A 22,056-nucleotide genomic window follows, 5' to 3' on the forward strand; every position below is an offset into this window, starting at 1 on the left:
GCATGCTGCTTTCTGGTTCTGTTTGTCTGAGGACCAAAGACGACTACATCACTACTTCCACTTGCTACAGTAAAATCTGCATTGATTCTAAGTGTATCTCGTGGGCTATTTATCATGTGCAAAATGTGAAAAAGTTACAGATGCAATTAAAGTAAATGTATTAGTATGTTGGCTGTTCACATCATTTCACACATGATAAATATTTAGTGTCCACACAGGTACCTCTCAGACTACTTACATATTTTGTCATGGCCATATCATTATGTGTTCAAATTGCATTAACTTGAAGATTATTTTCTTCATACCTGGAGTATTAAAAATAATTGTTTTAATTAGTTGCAGATCATTGCTGTTAATAAAAATGAACTAATCTTCAAAAAGTTAGCAAATAACTATAAAAAAATATTTTTACTCTTGACCAACTTTCAAAGCATATCTTAACTAGCATTTTATATTTTTTAACTTCCAATTACTTCATATTCTCTTCTCTTTTATGGTAAAAGCAGCTGAGAGTAATGCCTCAAATAACCAGAAATGACCTTTTGTTTGTTGATACAAATTGTATCTCTCTTTTTCTTGATTGTATAAAAAAAACTGTACAAAAACCATCTCTAGATTAACTTCAATATTGCATTTTCACCATGTTTGTGACACTGTGTGTCACAGGGAAGTAGCCCATGGGTAATTATGAATCTTTTTATTTAAAATGGGCACTTGTAGTTTATAGACAAACAAGGACAACTTTTCAAATCCACTTTATTACAGTGTGCACAGATATTGTGTGTACACTTAAAAGCATTATATTACATAAGTTATCTTTAGTCTATTTATTAAACAAATACATTCTTGCAATGGAATTTTATGTAAAAAATGTCAGTGTTAATGAATCATCTGCACGTGTTTATAAATAGAACTGTAACAATGTAACTGCTGTAGACCCTGCTTAACAGGTTAATTATACATGTATGGTTTAGTTTTTAAATGAGGTTTTGTGTACTCACACTTTCCATCTTGCATGGAATTAAATGTGTATGTAGAAAAATGTTTTCCTTCTCCCCACCTATACAGACTCTTGCAAGATGGTTTGATAGAGGTGTCTCTCAGCATACTTTATTTGTAATACTGAGCAGAGGTTACTGCATAAGGTTTTGGATGGTTTATGGAGATAACGTGTCATTTTAACTCTTTCACTGACTTTAACCTGATAGTAAATTCAGTCTTCTTCAGGGTCTTGTATTTATTAGGAAAGAGAGAGAGTAGAATCCTAGTATAAATCCAGCAAACCCTTTCTCTAAGGCACTTCTTTGAAGGCATTTTTTCTAAGATGAGCCAAGAATGTTTACATTGTATAGAAATATGGAAAAAAATGATGAAGTCTTGTAGAAATGGTCTGCAGAATTTTTGCTTTAAGTTATTCCTCTTAAAAGTAATAATTTATAAACATGGTTTAGTGTCTCTTGATCAGCTAATTCAATTTAGAGCATTCAACGATCCACATACGTTTTAAGATATCTTCAAATGACAATTCAAAACACTAACGTTCATTAACCTTCAGCACTTAAGCTTAGAGTTCTTCAAACACAAGAGTTGATCTCAAGAAACACACGATCATTAGTGTCTTATTGTAAATATGAGTTTGTATAAATGCTCTTTTTGAGAGCACAATATTTAAATACACTTTTAAATTTGTATAATAGAACAATTCCAGAGTATATATTTAAAAAGGGAAAAAAAAAACCCTCCAAGGATTAACATAGTCCTAGATAAAGAACAGCAAAAAATAAAATTGGGTGAAATCCTGACCTATTCAAGTCAGTAGGGCCAGGTTTTCATCCCAGGGCTCCCTAGCTTGCTGGTCTTCATGTTCCCCAGTTATCTTACTTTTATGTAGTTTGTCACTGAAGATTACATTACCTTCAGTTTATTAGGCAACTGAGTAATGATTTGGAATAAACTAAATGTATTTCTGGAATGTTACCTGAAGCTACTTAATGTTTTTGTAAATATCACATGGTATTTAGTATTGTATGAGCTTGTGTATATAGATTATTTGACTACTATTAGTCCTGTTGGTGTACTATTGAGCTACAGTAGTTTGCTTTATCCATTTGTAGAATTAAACGTTACTGTTTAATTGTTGTAAAATTTTATAAAATCTCTTTGGGTTTTTTGGTTGACCCAAATATAATGTAAGTCTCAATGACAAAAAGAGTGAAAATGGACGTTAAACCAGTACATGGTCTTCGTAAATCACTGTACTAAGTGTGCAATGCTCTATCTGATGCTGCATGTAATGCATTCACTAGCATGGCCGTATTTTTAGCTTTCTGTAAAGTTCTGATTAATTTAACTGTTTTTAAAATGCAAAGAATGTGTATGGTTGATAAGAACAAATTGTAAAGCAGACTGACTAAAGAACTTATCACCAAAGTACTTTATTTTATTTTATTTTTTTAAAGCCAGTTTGCCTCTGAAAATGTGAATTTTTGCCTTTTGGAGTGATTTTTAATGACTAAAAAAATCAGAATGATCAAGGTGTGAATGAAGAAATTTTCCCATATTACCCACTTTTAAGAATTTTACCATAACAAAACATTTGGAAGATGGCATGTATATGGTTCAGTTTCCTTACCACCACCTAAGAAAACTCCATCAGGGCCATACTGTGAGCCCAGTCTTATTCCACAGCAGCATGTGAGAACAGCACTGTTCAAAAGAAGCAAAAAAAAACAAACAGTAATTTCAGATAGATGCTGTTCTGAGGAATTCTTAAGTATTAACCTGTTTTGAACTATCAATTGATTACTTGAATGGGGAGTGGTAAGTTCATAGTGTTGTTAAGACCATTAAATGTTTCACCATTATACGCTTCAACAGTAAATGTTGAGTTGACAGCTTTTTTTTTTTTTTTAAATGACAGAGCATCTCTCTTGCATAGGGCTTCTTGTTGCTGAAAGATTGCTGTGTGTATATGTATTATATGTAAAAATCCCACCACAATATTTCAAGCTAAAGAATGTAAGTTCACTATCACATAGAAATCACAGTATGCTTTCCCTGTTACACTATTTGGTTAGCCTCTGAGGAAGAAGCATAATCTGTCACTTTGGCCTGTTTTATTTAGAACATGCATGTGGTGGTGGTTAGTGATGTACTGTGCAAAATCCCTATAAAACTTGTTTGAATGTATTTAAAGGTTTGTTAGTGGTATTATGAGGCAAACATGGGAGACTTTTTAGGTTGATTGTAAAATATTACTTGTTCTCTCCCCCCAGTATGTGTAACGGGTTTGCACAACTATTAAATATGATCAGAACACTTATATATGGATTTACTTATTCAATAAACTTATGAAAGTCCCTGCACTACCTGTTTCTAGTTCATTATTTTATAAATTTCTTTAGGTAACTTGGAGTATGAAAAGCACTGTGATGTGTCCAAATTTCATTCTAAATTTGTTTAGGATTACGAGATTAAACCTGAGCCTTTTTACATACTGACATTTGCCAAGATCCTGCAAGCACAGAAGCACGAGTAACAAGTCCTCCCATTTAGCTAAAAGGACTATTCATGTGTGTAAAAGTTACTCAAATGCTTAAGTGCACCATCGATCAGGGCCAAAGTGAGGGGTTTTGCATTTCAAGGTAAAACACATTATCTAGGAAGCTGAAAAATGTTGATTGTTAAAGAGAAACTGAACTCAAAGCATGATGGATGAATAAAGGAGGGAACTTTTTTAAAAAACGAATGCTTTCTATGCATGATTTGGGTTCTTATAGTGTAATTACCTTTTTTAAAGAAATTTCAGTTTATCTTTAAGAGAAACCAGCTCTCTCTCTATCCAAATATACAAGTGACCCAAATAGTTTTATCTAGCTTTTTAAATAATCTTATCCCTTCAGATGAAATGTAAGCTATAGAAACAGATCTTTCTAATTTTTTTTCAAGATGCCTATTCTTTTTAATTAAAAAAAGAAACCATACTTACTGATAACATGAACCAGAGTTCTTGTGGGTAGAGGCTTACCTGAGGCTGGAACATTTTAAAAAAAAAAAAATTAAACAGTCAAGAAATGGAAATGCTCACATTACGTAAGAAGCCTTTAAATCTAGACGAACAAGAGTGAGACGTTAGGAAAGAAACCTATGCTAAATTTGAAAGAAAAAAAAAAGTTTTATACCATGCTGATTCTGCACAGAAACTGATTTGTAGACTTATTTATTTTCTATGGACATTTCAGTGGTACATCATCAGTACCTTACACCTACCCTTTGAAAAATTCTTAGGGTTTTCTTTAATTGCTTTTCCAGGTCAATCTGTAAATGGAAACCTAAATTAACATGCCCCAATAATATAGGTCATTTGAAATCAGTTTTGCTATCTCCCTAAGATGTGCTTCCATAAAATGGTCTCATGCCACATTAATCTGTTTAGAATGGTATAATGACACCTCAGGGCATGTTAATAAATGTAGGTACCACAATAACCAAGTCAGTACACAATGTGTCAGTACACAATTCTTCCCAGTACAATGTGTCATGCTGATCTGTATTCAAAGCCAAAAAGTTATCTTACCAGCTTTACTAATTAGTTCCATTAATTAATATACTACTAATAGTTGCTGGATTCAAATTCTGACATTGGGAGCCAGGGACAATTCATTCAGATGTACTGTCCCTGGCTCCCCAACCTCTGTTTGAAGGGGAGCCTCAGGCCTTTAATCCCTCTTATGCAGGTGGAGGAATGCAGAAGCTATCAGAAAGTGGGTTGGCCAAAGACAAAGGGAGTAACAGTTCAATGGCGTGCGTCCTCCCCCAAGAATCCACAATTCACACTGCATGCCTGGACCCAATATTTATCCCTGTGACAATTTAATCAGGTACCTCCCTTCACCTACTCATGGCTGTCCATAACTTCTCTTTGGTCGTGGTCTTTCAGATAGGGTCATTCCTGTGCATTGAAAACTGTCTCAGGAAATCTTATGTGGGATAGGAAAACATATCTACCATGTTCCCTTCACCTAGTCCAGTTTTACTTCTAGTAAAGAAAGCAACCAGGTTTGCTTGGCAAGATTTAAATTCACAATACTTGATGCACATGTTTCTAATAAAATAACAGAACATCTAGAAGATAAAGGAATCAGACGCTAGATGTATGAGATAGTATTTGCCAAGATCACACTTCCTTCCTTTCTAAACTGCTACATTTGCTTTGATAAAACCCCCAAAACTATCAGATATGATAATTGGTGGCTTACTCCCTTGTTATCTGTCTTCTGAGTTCGCTGGTTATGTTCAAAAATTTTAAGTACTCTCTTAATTGCTTTCAGTCACTTTCTACAAGGTCTTCCAAATTTATCAAAGTTAAGAAGTTTGAACAAGTTACTACTAACGTATCCTTCTGTATTACTGGACTTAGGCACATAATTTTAATGGTATTTAGGTGGTAGGCCTTGCAATGCTGAATGGAACAATGCCTAAATACCTTTAAAAATACGGGCCTTGCTGTTTATCTGTACTTTCTCATTTGTAAGAGCCCTTGTTACCTTTAATCCCAGTCTGGCCAAGAATTTCAGAAGTAATTATTTTGAGTGCTCAACTGAAGATGCCATAATGGGACCTGCTTTCCAGAAAGTCTGAGCACTTACCCTTTGAAAGGCAGGTCTGTTCAGCTGGGTAATCACAGTCAGTCACTTTTTAAAAAATTGGTATCTCTGTCCCTTATTTTTTCCCTACAACCCACTCCTGACTCTGCTTTTTTGTGTGGCTTCATTCCCTGTTTTTTCATTTGCAGCAGTTTGTTTAAAACAATCCCTCCTTCAAAAAGCCTGTTAGCTGCTGCCTTGTATTCTTTTCCAGAAAAAAATTCTAGTCTGTTGCACCTTGACGATGGTGTGCGCTAAAATTTCCCACCATTCTACTACACTGATGGATTTTAATATTTCCCTTTACATACTAGGACCTCAATCCTGGAATTGGATCTGTGAATCCTTGCAGCATCAGGGCCTTTATTACTTAATTTGCTAAATGTTCCGATGTGTAAGGAGCAGAAACCTTAATTAAAGTCAGGTCATTGATCAAAGCCCTCAGCCCAGCCTGGAGATAGCTGGTTCTCTTGGAACTGTTCCCGAATCTTGTTCCAAGACATTAACGGTGAGGTCAAAGGACAGTTCTGGGATTTTTATGCAAACTGACTTTCCTTTTAAACACAGTAGTGTGTAAGTCTACCATATAAGCAACATCTGATCGAACAGGGACAACTGGGTTATCCTTTTACATCTAACCACTTTTAAAAATTAAGACGCTATCTTTCCTGACAAGAGAAATCCAGCCATGTACATGATTAAATCATGAGAGGGAACCAGACCATGCGCTTCACTGAAAAAGAAAGAAGTCAATAGTGATCTATTAGAAATCAAGTATCTTTTTCAAGAACAATTGAACACAAAAGGGAAGCCAAGATCCAGGAAGAGGGTTCACTTTTAACTGGGGAATATTTTATTAAATACAAAAAGTTTAAGAAACAGTGAAGGATTCCAATGTATGTTAACCCTAAAACTATATTTCACATAGCTCAGTTAAAAAGAGGTAGAAATTAACTTTTGTTGTTAAATAGACTAGAGTTACTAGACAAATGACCTCAAGCACAAATCAAGTTATAAAATAGTCATATACACTTATATTTCCCCCAGGAATTTTTTGCATGATGGACTATTTTAATATCCCCCTGATATCTCTTTGTGCCACTTATCTTGTCTAAAACTGGCTGCTTAGAAGAGCTGAAGGCCACTTTTTATTCTATGGAGGTCATTCTGGGTCCACAATAATCCTTCCATCACAGCTCCATTCAATTCAGGACTGCTGCAGAAAGAAAGAAAAAGAGCAATTTAAAAGCCCCAGTGATTTGTGTAAGAGCTAAAGTGAAGAAAAATCACTTTGAAAAGCATTTTTAACGTTGCCAATGAGAGCAGGCGAAAAAGGGCTTGTGGTGTGTGCCCTTTGGCACCACCCTCTTGGCTCATTTTTAACTCGAGCTGCAGTGGCTGGAATGTCCTCAGTCAATATTCAGGATCAACTATGAAGCTGCCTTTCCCCTCTACAGGTTAATATAACAGCTGCTAATGTGAAAGATGCAAATGGGTGCAGAATTACCTGTGCAATAATATTTCAGCTGAACTTCTCTTTGGAATCAGGAACACTGATATATCAGGCAACATGCTAATTCAGCAGTCAACTTGAGACTTGCCTATGCCAGGCGATACCTGGTATGCACAATACAAGTAGGCACAAGTCTCACAGCCTTGCTGTATCAGCCATTTTCTATTTCTGAGGTCCTTGTTGAGGTTGTGACCACCCTGCTCGGCAAGAAGGGCCACAGATCATGAATAACGTCAGGAACTCCCCCCTGTTAGCAGGATGCTAAACCAGTATAATGGGAAGGGTGGTTTTGAAATAAAGGTGCAGCCCTGGGAGTCGGGAGATATAGATGGCATTCCTGGCTCAGCCAATGACTCCCATTGCTTAGATCATAGGAGAGTCTCTTGTGCCTAGCCTAGTGCAGTCCTTATCCATAAGTAGGGCTCCTACCACCATACAAATCACTTCTAGAAACCAGAGTATACTTAGCGTTTTGTTGAAGGAATTTATTGTTTGGGCCACAGTATTCTGGGCCATTTCCAAACATAGAAGGTGGCTCGCTCCCTCACAATCGGTAAAAATAACCCTTTCCACTGCACAAATTATCCTCTATGGGGACGTTTTAACAGTGTTTCCGAATCCCAGGGAGAACGACTGGGGAACACAGGTAAACCATGCTATTCTGCAAGACACATGTGTGGTTGAAACTAGTCAAGACACCACCGGGTTGTTAGAAGACTTTCAAACAGTAAGTTTTACAGCTCTTATTCATGCTCCTGGAGTTGAGAAGATGTGAACCACGGTTAAATTTAACAGTTAAGTGTCTAAGGGATTCACCTGAAACCTGCACTCTGGAGCTGTGAGAGCAGAGGGAAATCCGTGCTGTCAATTTCAAGTTTTTCTGTTTTTCTTCTCTTCATGCTCGAGGACAGATCAAATTTCAGCTACAACCCAGCATCCTCCACAGTAAGTGTATGTTCTCTACTGACACTATTTGATGTAAACCCTGGGTTTAGGTACAGACTGCAGTGTCTCTTACCTGCTGACTCATCACTCAAGGGCACTGAAATCTAGTGATTAATCAAGACTATTAAAAATGAATCCTATTTCTGAAATGTCAAAACTACCTTTTGACATGATCTTCAAGGCTGTGCCCTGCTAGCAGCTATGCCCAGCCACCCACAGACAGATCCCTTCTGGCTATCTTATTGCCAGCACAGCTATTTCTCCCTGCTCCCAGGCAAGTGTGGAGAAAGCAGTGATAAGAGTAACAGAGAGGAGGGAGAACCAAAGGCTCTGCCTGCCTATGTGCAAAGAGCAGTCCCTACCTGAGGAAATGGGAAGGGATTCAAAACTCAGCAGCACCATTCCTAAAACACCAGTAGCCAGAGGCATCCACTGAGTTGGAAGGCAGGTAAAACTCTTCCTTTAGGGCCTACAGTAATTCTTAATTTATCCCCTCCCCCCTTGCAGCTTTGAGCTGGGACACACCATCTGGTAATCTGCCCTCGCCTGCCTGAGATTGTGGAGTTAGTGGCCAGTAGCAAATCTATATTTGTAAGTAAAAAAAAAAAAAAAAAAGTTGGCTACAAATCACAATATAGAGCAATGATTTGTCATACACTTTTTACAAAGACAGAGATGGGTGCACAAGGATGACGCCCACAAAAGACTTCAGACTCAGGGTTAATTTCAACAGAAAACAATTCCCAACACACCCATCTTCATGGCTTCTTGTGCACTGGTTAGTCCATTTTAAGAGAGGAGAGGTTTGAACAGGACATTCAGTTCCCTACGAGCACAGAGGAGTTTAGCTTTACAGATACTTGCAGAGGGAGATTTTCCTATTGAAATCCCGGTCACAGAAAATGAAGTTAAAAACTAAAATACCTGTGGGTAGGGAGGGCAAAGGTATGCTACCCACATTAGGCTTACATCCTGAACATGGCACTGTAGCCTCGGAGTCACAATAACAAGCAAATGTGTTTTAGGGTGCCAGTCATGCTAGTGTAGAATGGTTTAATGAAGGCATTTCAAGCTGTGCTAATATGTACGGGTGAAAACAAACAGTTCCATGTTGTAACTGCTATCAGTGCAGACTTATCTGGGATTGCAACCATCTAAGTGAAAAATTTTCATTGTAATAATCTAGGCAATGAGTACTGCAATGGCCTTGTATAATTGATTTCAGGTGCCCCTCAGCCGAATATCTGAGTATGTTTTACATGACTTAGGTTAATATGAAATTAGTTCATATTCCAAGACCATCAGCACCATAACTAAACTACCTTTTATTAAAGGGGAAAAAAAAGAAAAGAAAAGAAACTGGGACTCCAGAGAGCAAGCATTTGAACACACACTTTGAAAACCAGGCTAGTTATAAACTAGAAGACCCACTAAAGAGCATAATCCTGCATTGGAAACGAGAGGAACTCATGGTAAGATTTTCAAAAGGGGCTAAGTGTCTTAGGATCTTAAGTCACTTTTGGAAATAGGATTTCAGGGTGAAACTTTAAGTCCAGGCCAAAGTCAAAGTGACTTGAAAATGGGACTTAGGTGCTTTTACTCTTAATGACTCAATACCAATAGCTCTTTCCACCTGATCATCAGCAAGCAGGTGTTTGGCTAGAATAGGAATATTTTGGTTTATTTCAGGAAGCTCTGAGCAGCAACACCACCCGTACAAACATCCTCGTTCAGCCTTTAAGTGCCTGTCAGACCACAATGCAAAATGTCTTAGCAAACAAAAGCCACACAGATGGATCACAGCTATATCACACAAAAGGAGAATTCAGTGACCAAGGCAGGATAATAGATTTGCTTTCCTAGTAATGGAAAACTACCATTATTTAGCATGGTGACAGACCTGGCTCACCTCTCCTCCCCGATGACATACACACCTCCTGACTAAGAACGTAATTGACGTGCTTTCATCCCCAGTACAATGAAAAATTCTGTGGCCAGACACTGATACTCGACTCAAAAATATACGTCAGGATGTTTGCCCAGAGCAATTTCATAACACCAGTTTCACTCTATATGCATCCGAAGAAGTGGGTTGTAGCCCACGAAAGCTTATGCTCTAATAAATTTGTTAGTCTCTAAGGTGCCACAAGTACTGCTGTTCTTTTTACCAGATTAGCTGCCATTCATAAAGTATGAAACTGGGCCAACTGTTGAGCAGAGCATTGCGACTTGGGAATCAAGGAGAAAACACTATCTACATGATAAATACTGCCCTGCGGCTAGTTCATTTTCACAGACCTTTTCCTGATATTATATTTCCACAGACAACCACCTTTGTGCTACTGTGGTAAAACCTCAAGATTTATTTAACTGTTCATCAGGACTTGACTCTTTTGGAACAATCTTGCTTCTCTAAGATGCAGGTGTTTTGTTTCTGAAACAACAGGCCTGTCTACTATGTCTGATGGAGAACTCTGGATCCCTGGAGAACTAGTGCAAATGGCTTCACAAAAGACTAATCTCAGAAACTAAGAGGGCAAGTGTGTTTGTTAGTCAGATTGAGTAAAAACGGGATGATTTAAAAAAAAAAAAAAAAAAAGGACAAGAGTTTTAACCAGACACCGGAAACCTCATGGAGGAAAAAGCTCTGGAACATTCAACACTTCCACCCCTTGAACTGAAGGCAAAAATCAGTGAAGACAAGACTTTATATTCTTATTTCTAAGGTTTTTTGTTTCTTCGAAACCTCAAGTGGCACAGATCCAATGTTGCCTATTTGCAGCTTTAGGAAGTCAGCAGAACTTCTGGGGGGTTGGAAGGGAGGGCAAGGTGCAGCTCTGAGCTCCCAAGTTTTATCAGAGATTGAGTGGGAGCTATTTACCAAAAAGCATGGAGCCCAACCAAGCCAGCCAGAACTCAGGTATGTGTGGAATTACTGACAGATAGGCATAACTATGCACTCTTCAATAGCTGAAATATAAATGCAAGGTGATTCAAAAGCCTTCAAACAACCCAGTGCTGCTTTCCAAGCCAGTGTTAATACTGCTCTTCCTGCTGCAGGAGCTACCCCCCCAAGAGTAATATGCGATGTATTAGCTACTTGTGCACTGACACATTCCTGACCATTCCGGCTGCGGTACAGGGTGCGTTTCTGTTACATGATTCCCCCTCTTTACCTTTCCCCAAATTAAACTTTTAAACCCCAGCTTCACAGCTCCACTGCATTTTGAGATGATGAATAGTAAACACAGGCCAAAGAGGATTTCCTGACGTGGAAAAGGAAAGGTACCACTGGCCTTAGTTCTCAGGAAAGAATGCAGCACAGTATTAGGTTAAAAACCTCAAGAAGGCAAAGCTAAAAGCACTGGTTCCAGTACCTACTCCGATGTCTCTGTGCATGTATTTATGGCACTCACCTGAGCTGTGAGCCACTGCCCATGTTCTTGTCATGAGCAGGTAAAGTCCTCTCCAACAGGAGAGCCACACTTTGCACTCACTGACATAGCTGAAGGATCAGACTTAACAACCCAATTCCTAGAAGTACACTTCTAGGAATTGGGTTGTTAAGTCTGATCCTTCAGCTATGTCAGTGAGTTTTCCCACTTGGCAAAGCCCCTTGGTGCATGCAAAAGTCCCTCATTCAATCTGTAATAATAGTACATAAAGTGTATGCCATGTGTATTTCTACATCACAACTGTGCTGGAACTCAGGATAGAGAGTGCTGAACAAGGATGCACATTGTGGAAATGATGTGGGGGAACTGGTGTAATTTCATCAGGTTGCTTAAACATTATAGTACATTTTGGGTCCAAAGATGGCCCACAGTCTGCCATGCTGACTGCACAGCGCCTATGGAATTAACTATCCAGATGGCAACAGACTGCCTAATTTTGTCCCTAATATATGAAAAGAAGCTAAATCACCTTGTCCTGTTGATCTGACCACATCCTCCTCCTCTTAGAATCTGCTGCCTCCTTGCATAGCACGTCAAGTTTAAAGTTCTTGTCTTTGCTCTTCCAGGCCCTACCACAACTTTGCCCTGACTTTCATCTCAGTGCTCACCTCATCTTCCCCTATCCCTCACCTTCATCAACAATGCCAGTTCTGACACACAGTTTGTCATCTTTTCCCACTCCTGTCTGTGCCAAAACATACGATATGAAGAAATACCCTCCCACGATACCTGTTCACATAGTCACCAGCTTCTCATTTAAATCCTTCATAAAGACTGACTCACTTCTTTTGCAATGCCTACCAGGAGTTCATATAAAAATTCCAACTTCATCCATCCTATAGGATTCCCAGAGGTCCAGACTTGTGTCTATCTTTTAAACTGTAAGCTGTTTCAGGCTGGAATTGTCTTGTGTATCTTGTGCAATGCATAGCACATAAATAGCATTTAAAGAAGACCCTATCGACTCACAAAACTATTTAACTCTTTGACTCTTTTATACTGCCCTAAAATTGCCTACAAATATACAGAATATAAAAACTAAGGATGTATAATTATGAATAATAGTATGACACTAAGAAAAAATGAAGGCTTTCTGGAAGCATCTCCGGACAGCAACATCTATTAGACTATGGCTGAGTCTCACAAGGTCAATCAGAAACCTCTTCACTACTGCCATTTTAAAACACGACAAAGCATTCTCATTCAAGAATGACTCCCAACAACTCACAATTTCTACAGCTACTTGTGGTAATTTCAACATCAAGGATTATTCCACTACTAATTGTTTTCATTATATTTTTAATAAAACATCAAATAAACTAAATTGCAAAAGACTCTGGAAACAAATACTGCAGAGACCAAGCTGCACTGAGTGGAAGGTGGACTTCATGTGGTTTAGTAGGCCTTTTTAATCTTTGATTTTTAGGATACGGACATGTGTTGCTGTGCACTGTTAAGCTGCTGCCAAGTTCCATCCCAGAGGTGGCTGCACTTCAGCAGTGGGCAAGATCATCTCCGTAGATACACAGTTTAAAAATTGCTTTGGGTACCACTGTGATAAGAGGCACTCAAGAAGCATAAGGAACAGATTCATAGATTATAAAGCTGGAAAGAACCACTGTGATCATCTAGTCTGATTTCAAGTTACATAAAACAGGCAGCGCAAGCTGCATGTCTTGTGCAGTGCTATGTGTGGGCTAGTTTCTGCTGTGTTGTAATTGCAAGAAGCTGCAGCTGAAGTCAGCTGTTAGGTGATTTCTTCAGGAAGGCAGATGCATCCTATACGTCACTTGCCCTCTTCCTCTTTCACTTCCAAGAGATGCTGGGGAGAGCAGAGAGCTGAAGATAAAAGTGGTAAATAACCCTCACTCCCAACCACAAGACATTAAAAAAAAAAAAAAAGCCTGAGTCACAGAGAAACGACATTTCCAAAGGTATCATTAGTTGTGTGTAGTTGGTTTTCCTTATGGCTGCTTCTATAAATCCCACCAGTCAAGGCCTCTCCCCCCAGCAATACCACAAAAAGTTTCCCACAGCCTACTGGGAACTTATCTCAAGAAGCAGTTACTGCTCTCTTCAGGGTTGGCTGTAGTCTTCCATACCACATGACTGACTGACCAGAAACCTTCCTCCCCACTCCACTTTGAACAAAATACCCACCCACACCAACAACTCTGTCACAAATTCACACTTACTATCGAACTGAGGCCTGTTTCTGCTATCACCTATTGCATTCACTTCTGCAACACCAAATTACTGAGCACTGACATAAATTATACATCAAGAGACAAAAAAAACCCCAACATCCCTCCCCCAGAATCTTACAAAATGACAGAGAAAGAGAGAGAGACACACACACATGCGCACACACACACAAAAGCTCTCTGGATAGATGCAGATATGTAGATAAACTAGATGCCATTTGTCATTAGTTATTCTGTTGCTGGGAGGAGAATCATTATGGGGATTTCAAGGGGAACGATGCATGCACCCAAGGAACATTTTGCTGCAGGCAGGAAGTTAGACAGTTTGAAAGTACAGTGAAAACAGCTAAAATGGGTCAGATCCCTGTGTTGTCGTTTGTGGGACACTGGAGGATTCTGTGGGCTTTCACCCAAGCATTATTAAAACTCTGCATGACTCCGTGGTGGAAGTGAAGGCATCACATGCATATATATCTGCCAGCACAGTATGCATCCCTGTAAAGCCAGTTTAGGTTTCATCCTCCTGGATCAAGCAAATGTGCACGTCCACTTTTCTGTAAATTTTCCCACCAAAAATACAACATCACGGTGGTTATCAGTCATTTATTCTCCAGTCAAGGTAAGAGCTGTGGATGAGAGTGCAATTGGGGTGGAAAAAATTACAATACTAGCTTAAGAACTAAGGAGAAATGTTAAGGCTTCCCCCAGTTAAGCAGTTTTACCAATGTTTCCTGTCTGTTGTTCCATAGCTATGTTATAAAGTAAACATTCCAGTTATCCGCTTGAAGGAAAAAGTTAATCTGGGTCCTTAGTTTTACCAAAAACCTCTCACAATTAAGTCTCCAACAAACTAATTTCTATTCCGTGTTTCTGTTCCACAGAAACATCATCTGCTCTCTGTTCAGCATGCTGATGAGTCAATCTATCATTTTACCCAGGGACATCCCTACCCTACAGGAATCACTTTTTTTAATCTCTGCCCTGTTTCATGTGTCAAGCAAAGTTTACCCCTCATTTCAGTCTATGGAAACCACAGCAGATTGTTAGAGGTCATCTGTGGAGAGACAGAAAAAAGCATTTCTTTTAATTTGTTGTTTGGGGTGAAGTACTAAGTATGGGGGGCCTTCATGTTCAGAAATAAAGACAAATATGTTCTGGTATGACTCACTGCTGTGATGGACAATTGAATGCCACATTGCAAAGGATACTTTATAAAGAAAGAAAGTTTGCCTATGATGTTGGAAATCCATTTCTGTACCAAATTACCTACATAAAACCTTTTTCTTTACTGTTTTAAAAGTACAATGGCTCTAAAGACACAGGTGCCTTTTTACCCATCTACCTGCCCTCTCCAGGCTGGAAGGGTCATTTGGGACCAACTACAAGCCTGACTTTTAAAATATTCTCTTAAAAGCCCATGGAACAACTGCAAAGTCAGTTATAAGCAGGAGGCTTTTAAATCTTGACATGTAACATCTTATACAAATTATGCAGTCTGGGGGAAAGTCTCCCAAAGGGTTTGCCAGGGATTTCTTCATGTTGCGACTACTTTTTAGAGTCACAGCTTTTACTTGCTCGTCATTTTCATTTAAGAAACATTTTTGAAGGTCCTTAGTTTTGGCTTAAAAATAAATAATAACATTTTTGCAATTATTTGGTGTCTTTTCAACCAAGACTTTCGAAATACTTTACACAGAGTAAGCCTTGCTGCGCGAGTGCACTTTCCATTTAAGGATACAATGGTGTGTTGCATTTAAAAGTTGTATCAACGAATAGAAGAGGGGGGGAAAAATCACTCTAGAAGTTCTCCAGTTTTTGCAAGGAAACTCTGGCAGGTTTTACCCTGAAAATGGCTACAGCCGCTGCTGATAGGTTATTTTATGCTCCAAAATCCATTTAATCAACGTGGCCCAGTCCAACTCTGATGCATCAAAGGTTATGTTCCATCAACTTCCGTGGGAGAGGAACAGTTGCTAGCAGTAGTATCATAGTATTCACCTGCTACTTCCTTTTGTTGTGCAATTACAATAGCTTGAACTACCTCGCAGTATTTAATACAGCAAATGAATTTCACATAAGCAGCTAAAGAAATGAGGAAGAGTGATCAGGTGCAGCAATGCTAAGAGAATACAATACTCAAAACAGCAAGTGAGCAAGAACCAGGTGTTCCCTGGTGTCATATATGGAGTCTCAAGCCATTTCTGCTTTCTACTTGTAAGGAACTGTTCACAGGCTCTAAATGCAAAGAGTTTTTTCCTTCTTGTCAATCTATGTGATGCTGTATGTACCCCATACAGGTGGTGTAAGGTTTAATGTGGGCTTGAAAGACCAATTAATCTAGCTGGCTACACCTGGAAGGTGGGCCAGCCCTAATTAAAGATGATACCCAGCTGGGTAATGGCTATAAAGAGAGGAAGTGCACCATAGCAAGGTGCTGCAGGGAGAGAGGCAAGAAATCTGTAGTCACTGTTTTGTTAGTAGAGAGACCTGTGGTGAACAGGAAGGCTCCTCCAGGGCAACGAGGAAGGTTGGGGAGGGAAGACAGCTGAAGACACATGACTGAAGCAAGCTCTTGTGGTTGACCATGACACCAGGATGAGACACCAGGATGAGAAACCAGACCTGTGGGGAGAAGCCCTGGATGGTGTTTCTTATTACAAAGAGCCCAGAGGGAGCTGAGAGAAAGGCTATGGTAGGAAGGAATCCAAGGAGGCAGGACTGTGTTTGGCAGAGCTTGGCTGCTCATCCAGGGGTCCCTGTGTAGAGGATGGGTCTGGGTTCCCCTACCAACCACTAAAAAAGTGGTGTTAAGCCCCTGAGATGCACATAATGAAAATTCAGAGCCTTGAGAGGTGGTGTGATGACCATTGGGTCCAGAGTCAAAGACCAGAGACCTGATGCAAGGGTTTGGAATTTCTTGTTGTACTTTGTTACAATGGAAGGGATTGGGACTAAATGTGAACTGGCTGCAGGACCGAGTCTTGAGAGGGGATAGACCACTGCAGGGGCGGACTGACTATCAGCAGGATCACTAGAGCTGAGAGCTGCCAGCCACAAGAGGGCACACCAATGGTGAGTCTACAAGGAGCGACAGAAGCTCCCTCAAAGTGGGGAGCCCTGCCCCCATACTGCTCCTTCCCCTGAAACCCTGCCCCTGCACCACCCCACGCTCACTCCTCTCCGTGCACCCCCCACACACACACAACCCCATCGCTTACCCTTACGGCCTGTAAAAGCGTTTAAAAGTGATGGGGCCCTGGTCTCCCCTATTCTGGTGCCCCTGGAGTCTACCCTTCCACAATCACACACATTGGAAACACTGCCTGTAGGATTCCTACAGCTCAGACATTACAGCCAATGTTATATAACTCTAAAATTCTAGTACAATGATTTATAAGCAATGCTTGAAAACTGCAGCGGATGTTGGCAAGTAGGAAATACTCTGTGGGGAGTGGGTGTAAGCTGGCAGGAGTGGAGTGAAAGTGACTAGAATGTGGTTAATGCCATTGCTGCTCAGAAAGCAGCTGTGACAATAACCAGATGCTTGTCAGCTGTACCGAGTGGCTCCCGCAGGAGTACTAAAAGCATGGACTTGGTGTCTGAGGGAGGCACTTTGTGATGATGAGTATTTGTTCTTCCCCCTCCTCCCCTCTTTCCAAACAATGGAGGAGAGAATTGCTGCCTCTTGAGTTCCCTTCCAGCAACTCAGCAAAAAGCAAATCTCTGTTCGCTTGCACTGTCCCTTAATGTTATGAGTTGTAGGAGTGACTGGGGAATGGGGGAGGGTGAAGAAGAGCATGTAGGGTGGGGAGAGATCCCCTCTCGTTTCCAGCAACTCTGAAAGGAAGGGTGGAAAGCTGTAGAGACCTTCTATGCCCACTCCTTCCCGCACAAGGAGGGGAGCAGAGACTTCCCCCCCCCACCCCCGCCCTTTGCAGTAGCTGGGTGTGGTCAGGAATGGAGAAAACAAGACACTCCTGGTTCATCTAGCACAGTGGTTCTCAAAGCCGGTCTGCCGCTTGTTCAGGGAAATCCCCTGGCGGGCGGGCCGGTTTGTTTTCCTGCCACGTCCGCAGGTTCGGCCAATTGCAGCTCCCACTGGCCGTGGTTCGCTGCTCCAGGGCAATGGGGGCTGCGGGAAGGGCAGCCAGCACATCCCTCGGCCAGCGCTGCTTCCCGCAGCCCCCATTGGCCTGGAGCCACGATCGGCCGAACCTGCGGACGCGGCAGGTAAACAAACCGGCCCAGCCCCCAGGGGCTTTCCCTGAACAAGCGGCAGACCGGCTTTGAGAACCACTGATCTAGCAGACAGGAGGAACTCTAAACATATCGGGCAACAAGAAAGACAAGAGAACCCCATAGCAATGACTCATGCCTGTTCTCCCTCACGCCCTCCCCAGGCATCAGGATGTACTGGGCTACTCCACTCTTCTGCAAGTATTTTATATCAGCCTCCAGCTAGCAGATTTAGTCCATTAGCTAGCAAGTGTCTGGTAACTGTTTCAAACCCCATCTACAAATATGTACTAAATCACCTGGAATGTGCTTAAGATGTAGGGGAAGGGATGATCATAGGGCTCCCTGATCACCTTGATCGATCGGTCAATCAGTCCTCACAGAGAGAGTGCCAATCACAACACGTCGTTCGCGTTGTCCTAGCCATTCCTTCAGCCACCCACTGGTCAGGCTGTCAGTGGCACCAGACAACCGATCAGCATAGCACACTGCAGCCCAGAACCCCTGAGCTCAAGTGATCCACCAGCCTCAGCCTCCCAAATAGCTGGGATTACAGGCACACGCCACTGCGCCTGGTTATAGGGCTCCTTGATAACTTGACCAAAATTTCTTTTCAAATAGGATACTCTCTGCACCAAAGTTCTAAGGAATCAGCTTTCAGTATTAGGGCCCCCTACTATTCCCATGAGTTCACTGGCAAGGCACTCTGTGAACTCAGATGCATCGTGATCCAGCCCATAAAATTACCAACATTACTGAATTTTGCTAACAAAGGAAATCAATGTGTGCAACAGAGGCAGGGATTGTACAATTACAGCTAGCTACAGGCAAACTTTAATACAATCCAAGTTCCAGACATTTTAACTTCCTAATCAATGGACCAATGAGGAGTTTCTATCCATAGGAATTCCTTCACATGTAGACAGCAAATGGCAGTGTCCCAGACAGTGGGACTGTCGGGTAACTTTTATTCCCTACAATTTGGAAAAACTGTATCATCACCAATTCTGAGAAATAGTTTGGGACTACAGTATGGCCATTATGCCTACCCGGGTTAATCAAAGGGCATATTCTGCAGCTGGCATCTAGAGTAACAAGTTGCAATCAAACCTGGGGAATGAATTACACCATTCTTTCACGTGTTTTATTGCAGCCTCCATAAGCAGGAGTCTCTACTGTATAGCAAAACCAAGAGTTTGTCTACATGGCCCTGCAGTTTTGACCGGAGCGGGAGGGGGATGAACCTCAGCATGCCCCATAGTGCTGTGCTCTAACTCCCCCCTGTGGATGCCGCAGGCATGAACTATGTAGTTCATGTTAATATAATCATCTTCATCTTCAAACAGAACTACGTTAATGTGAACCAGGTACCTTTTAGTTCATGCCTGCAACAGCTACACGGGGGAGTTAAAGTGCAGTGCTTTGGCACACACTGCAATTCATGCCCCTGTAGTCCAAAATATAGGACCGTGTAGACAAGTCTTTAAATCTACTGATGGGAAATGAGTGACCATTAAAGAACAAGCAACCAGTCTCCCATCAGAGCATTTGTTGTCAATGTGACAAAACTAAAGTTCTACCACAGCTCCCCATTCTGATGTCTTCTCTCGTCGATCTAAATACTAGTTATATAGCTGGATGTTGTATTCTTCAAGGAAAAGGCTCCATACACAGCAGTATCAATTTTGGGATATAGAGATTTAATTAAAAATAGATCTCTAAATTCCAAGGTTTTCCCTACGTGAAACATGTTGTGATGGTTTGAGTTCATGGCTTGGGTGACTTGGAAAACAAGCAGCATGCTACAGGTCTGAGGGGTTGAAGATCTCACTTTAAATGGAAGAGATCTCACTTTAATTACCAAACACACCAATGTCTAATTTTACCCTGACCAATCAAGCAGCAACACAGTCCTTGGGGCGGACTAAGAGAAAAGTGTACTATTGTGGCTCCATTCAGTTGATCATCTGTGCTTACTGTGACAGAGACAAGATGGGAGAAGCAATATCTTTTATTGGACCAACTTCTGTTGTGGTGAGAGAGAAGCTTTCTAGCTTACACAGATCTCTACTTCAAGTTTCTATGATTGAGGCAGACTGATCTGATAATGGGATAAATTAAGGAGTTCCAATTGGAAAATGGGGCTGTCACTCTCCAAAGGTTAACCTGATGCAAACACAGCAACATCCAAAGCCAGCTCAGAAAGGTCACCTTACACTACAGGAATATCTAATGAGCATGAATTATTCCATAGCAACTGTAATTGCCATAGCTGATTCTGTTACAGTAACCAAGTGGACAAAATTCCTTGAATTGCATGCAGAAAACCACAGTCCACACAATCCACTTGGTCTCTTTACTGAAAGCTTCTTTTTGCCTGAGGAAAGAAGAACTTGTTTGTATGTTCCATAGCCTGAAAGACACTAACAATTGTTCCAGATCTTGTTCATTCTGTGGACCAATGATGTGCAAGAGACTTCACAAACCGACTCACTCTCCCAACACCCAATTCTGAAATATATGAATCTCATGTTTCCTTCTCCAGAACACTAGGACAGGCTTTACAGACCAGTTTGAGAACCATGGGTCTAAAGGTTTTCAGTGTGGTAGCTATCACAAATGCAATGGGTAGGAATGCAGGAACTGCCATTTACTTATACTGTATATACTCGTTCATAAGCCAAATATTTTTGGTAAAAAAATGACGTATCAAAGAGTGGGGGTTGGCTTATAAACGGGTCTACACCAAAATTTGATGATTTTAAACTCTATGGAATCATTGAATTGAATATCTAATACAGGGATCAGCAGGCTTTGGCACGCGGCTCGCCAGGGTAAGCACCCTGGTGGGCCGGGCCAGGCCGGTTTGTTTACCTGCCGCGTCCGCAGGTTCGGCCAAACTGGCCGCGGTTTGCCGCTCCAGGGCAATGGAGGCGGCAGGAAGCAGCAGCCAGCACGTGCCCCGGCCCGCGCCGCTTCCCGCCGCCCCCATTGGCCTGGAACGGCGAACTGCGGCCAGTGGGAGCCGCAATCGGCCGAACCTGCAGACACGGCAGGTAAACAAACCGACCTGGCCCGCCAGGGTGCTTACCCTGGCGAGCCGCGTGCCAAAGGTTGCTGATCCCTGATCTAATACATTGTAGTTTTGTTTACCTGGAGTGTCTGCAGGCATGGAGCCCCCCAGCTCCCTGTGGCCGCGGTTCGCTGTTCCCAGCCAATGGGAACTGCGGGAAGTGGGAGCTGCGGGAAGTTCCCATTGGCTGGGAATGGTGAACCGTGGCCACAGGGAGCTGAGGGGCTCCATGCCTGCAGACGCTCCAGGTAAACAAAACATCCCAACCCACCAGCGGCTTACCCTAACAGGCCGGGAGCCAAAGTTTTCCAACCCCTGAAATATAGGGTCGGCTTATGAAAGGGTCATACAGTTTTTGATAGTTTTACCTATCCGTTTTGGGGGGTCAGCTTATAAACGAATGGGCTAATGAACAAGTACATACGGTATTTTGTTTTTGAAGAAGTAACAGTTTCTGTGCCTCTATACTGCCATGTAAGAGACAAAATTGATTCGACAGTCAAACAGCCTTGCCCTGGCAGAGCTATTGGATTAAAAGGGTGAATACCATAGCCAAGTTAAAAAGTCTTAAAATGGAATTGCTAACTCCACATTAACCAGAGCAGTCCCATTCCCTAAAAGAAACGACTCAGCTAAAGCTTCCTCCAATACTACCACCATCTCCAGCCCATCCTGTAATTCTTCATTGAGGCTGGATGCAACCCGGGGGGGCAGATCTTTGGTGACAGGAAAAAAAAAAAAAAAAGCTGCTTTTATAATGGTGGCAATAACAAAAAAAAAAAAAATCTCTCAAAATTATTCTTGGTGGGAGAAGATATAGGGAACAAAGATTAGTGTAGGGTACGATTCCTCCATTCAGAAAATGACTGCCACTGCTTTCTAAAGATGCATAGTGAGATGCTGGATGAGATTCAGAGGGTGTGCACGTCACTGCCAGGCAAAGATAACTTTCGTCCCATTATAGGTAGCCCTGATTTTCTGAAGG

At 41.3% G+C, this 22,056-nt stretch overlaps 1 protein-coding gene across 1 annotated transcript in view; it reads right to left on the bottom strand.

Annotated features, from left to right (window-relative positions):
• Positions 1 to 5,995: 5,995 nt before the first annotated feature.
• LAS1L (LAS1 like, ribosome biogenesis factor) overlaps positions 5,996 to 22,056 on the bottom strand; it is a 51,364-nt gene continuing 35,303 nt past the window's right edge. Inside the window, exon 13 of the mRNA XM_024197325.3 lies at positions 5,996 to 6,861. Within this exon, the coding sequence (XP_024053093.2) occupies positions 6,771 to 6,861 (91 nt within the window). The 3' untranslated portion in view covers positions 5,996 to 6,770. The remainder of the gene's footprint in view (positions 6,862 to 22,056) is intronic.

This window comes from Terrapene carolina, unplaced genomic scaffold (genome assembly GCF_002925995.2).
Source record: "Terrapene carolina triunguis isolate 2854851 unplaced genomic scaffold, T_m_triunguis-2.0 Scaffold131, whole genome shotgun sequence".
In the NCBI taxonomy this organism is placed as follows: domain Eukaryota; kingdom Metazoa; phylum Chordata; order Testudines; family Emydidae; genus Terrapene; species Terrapene triunguis.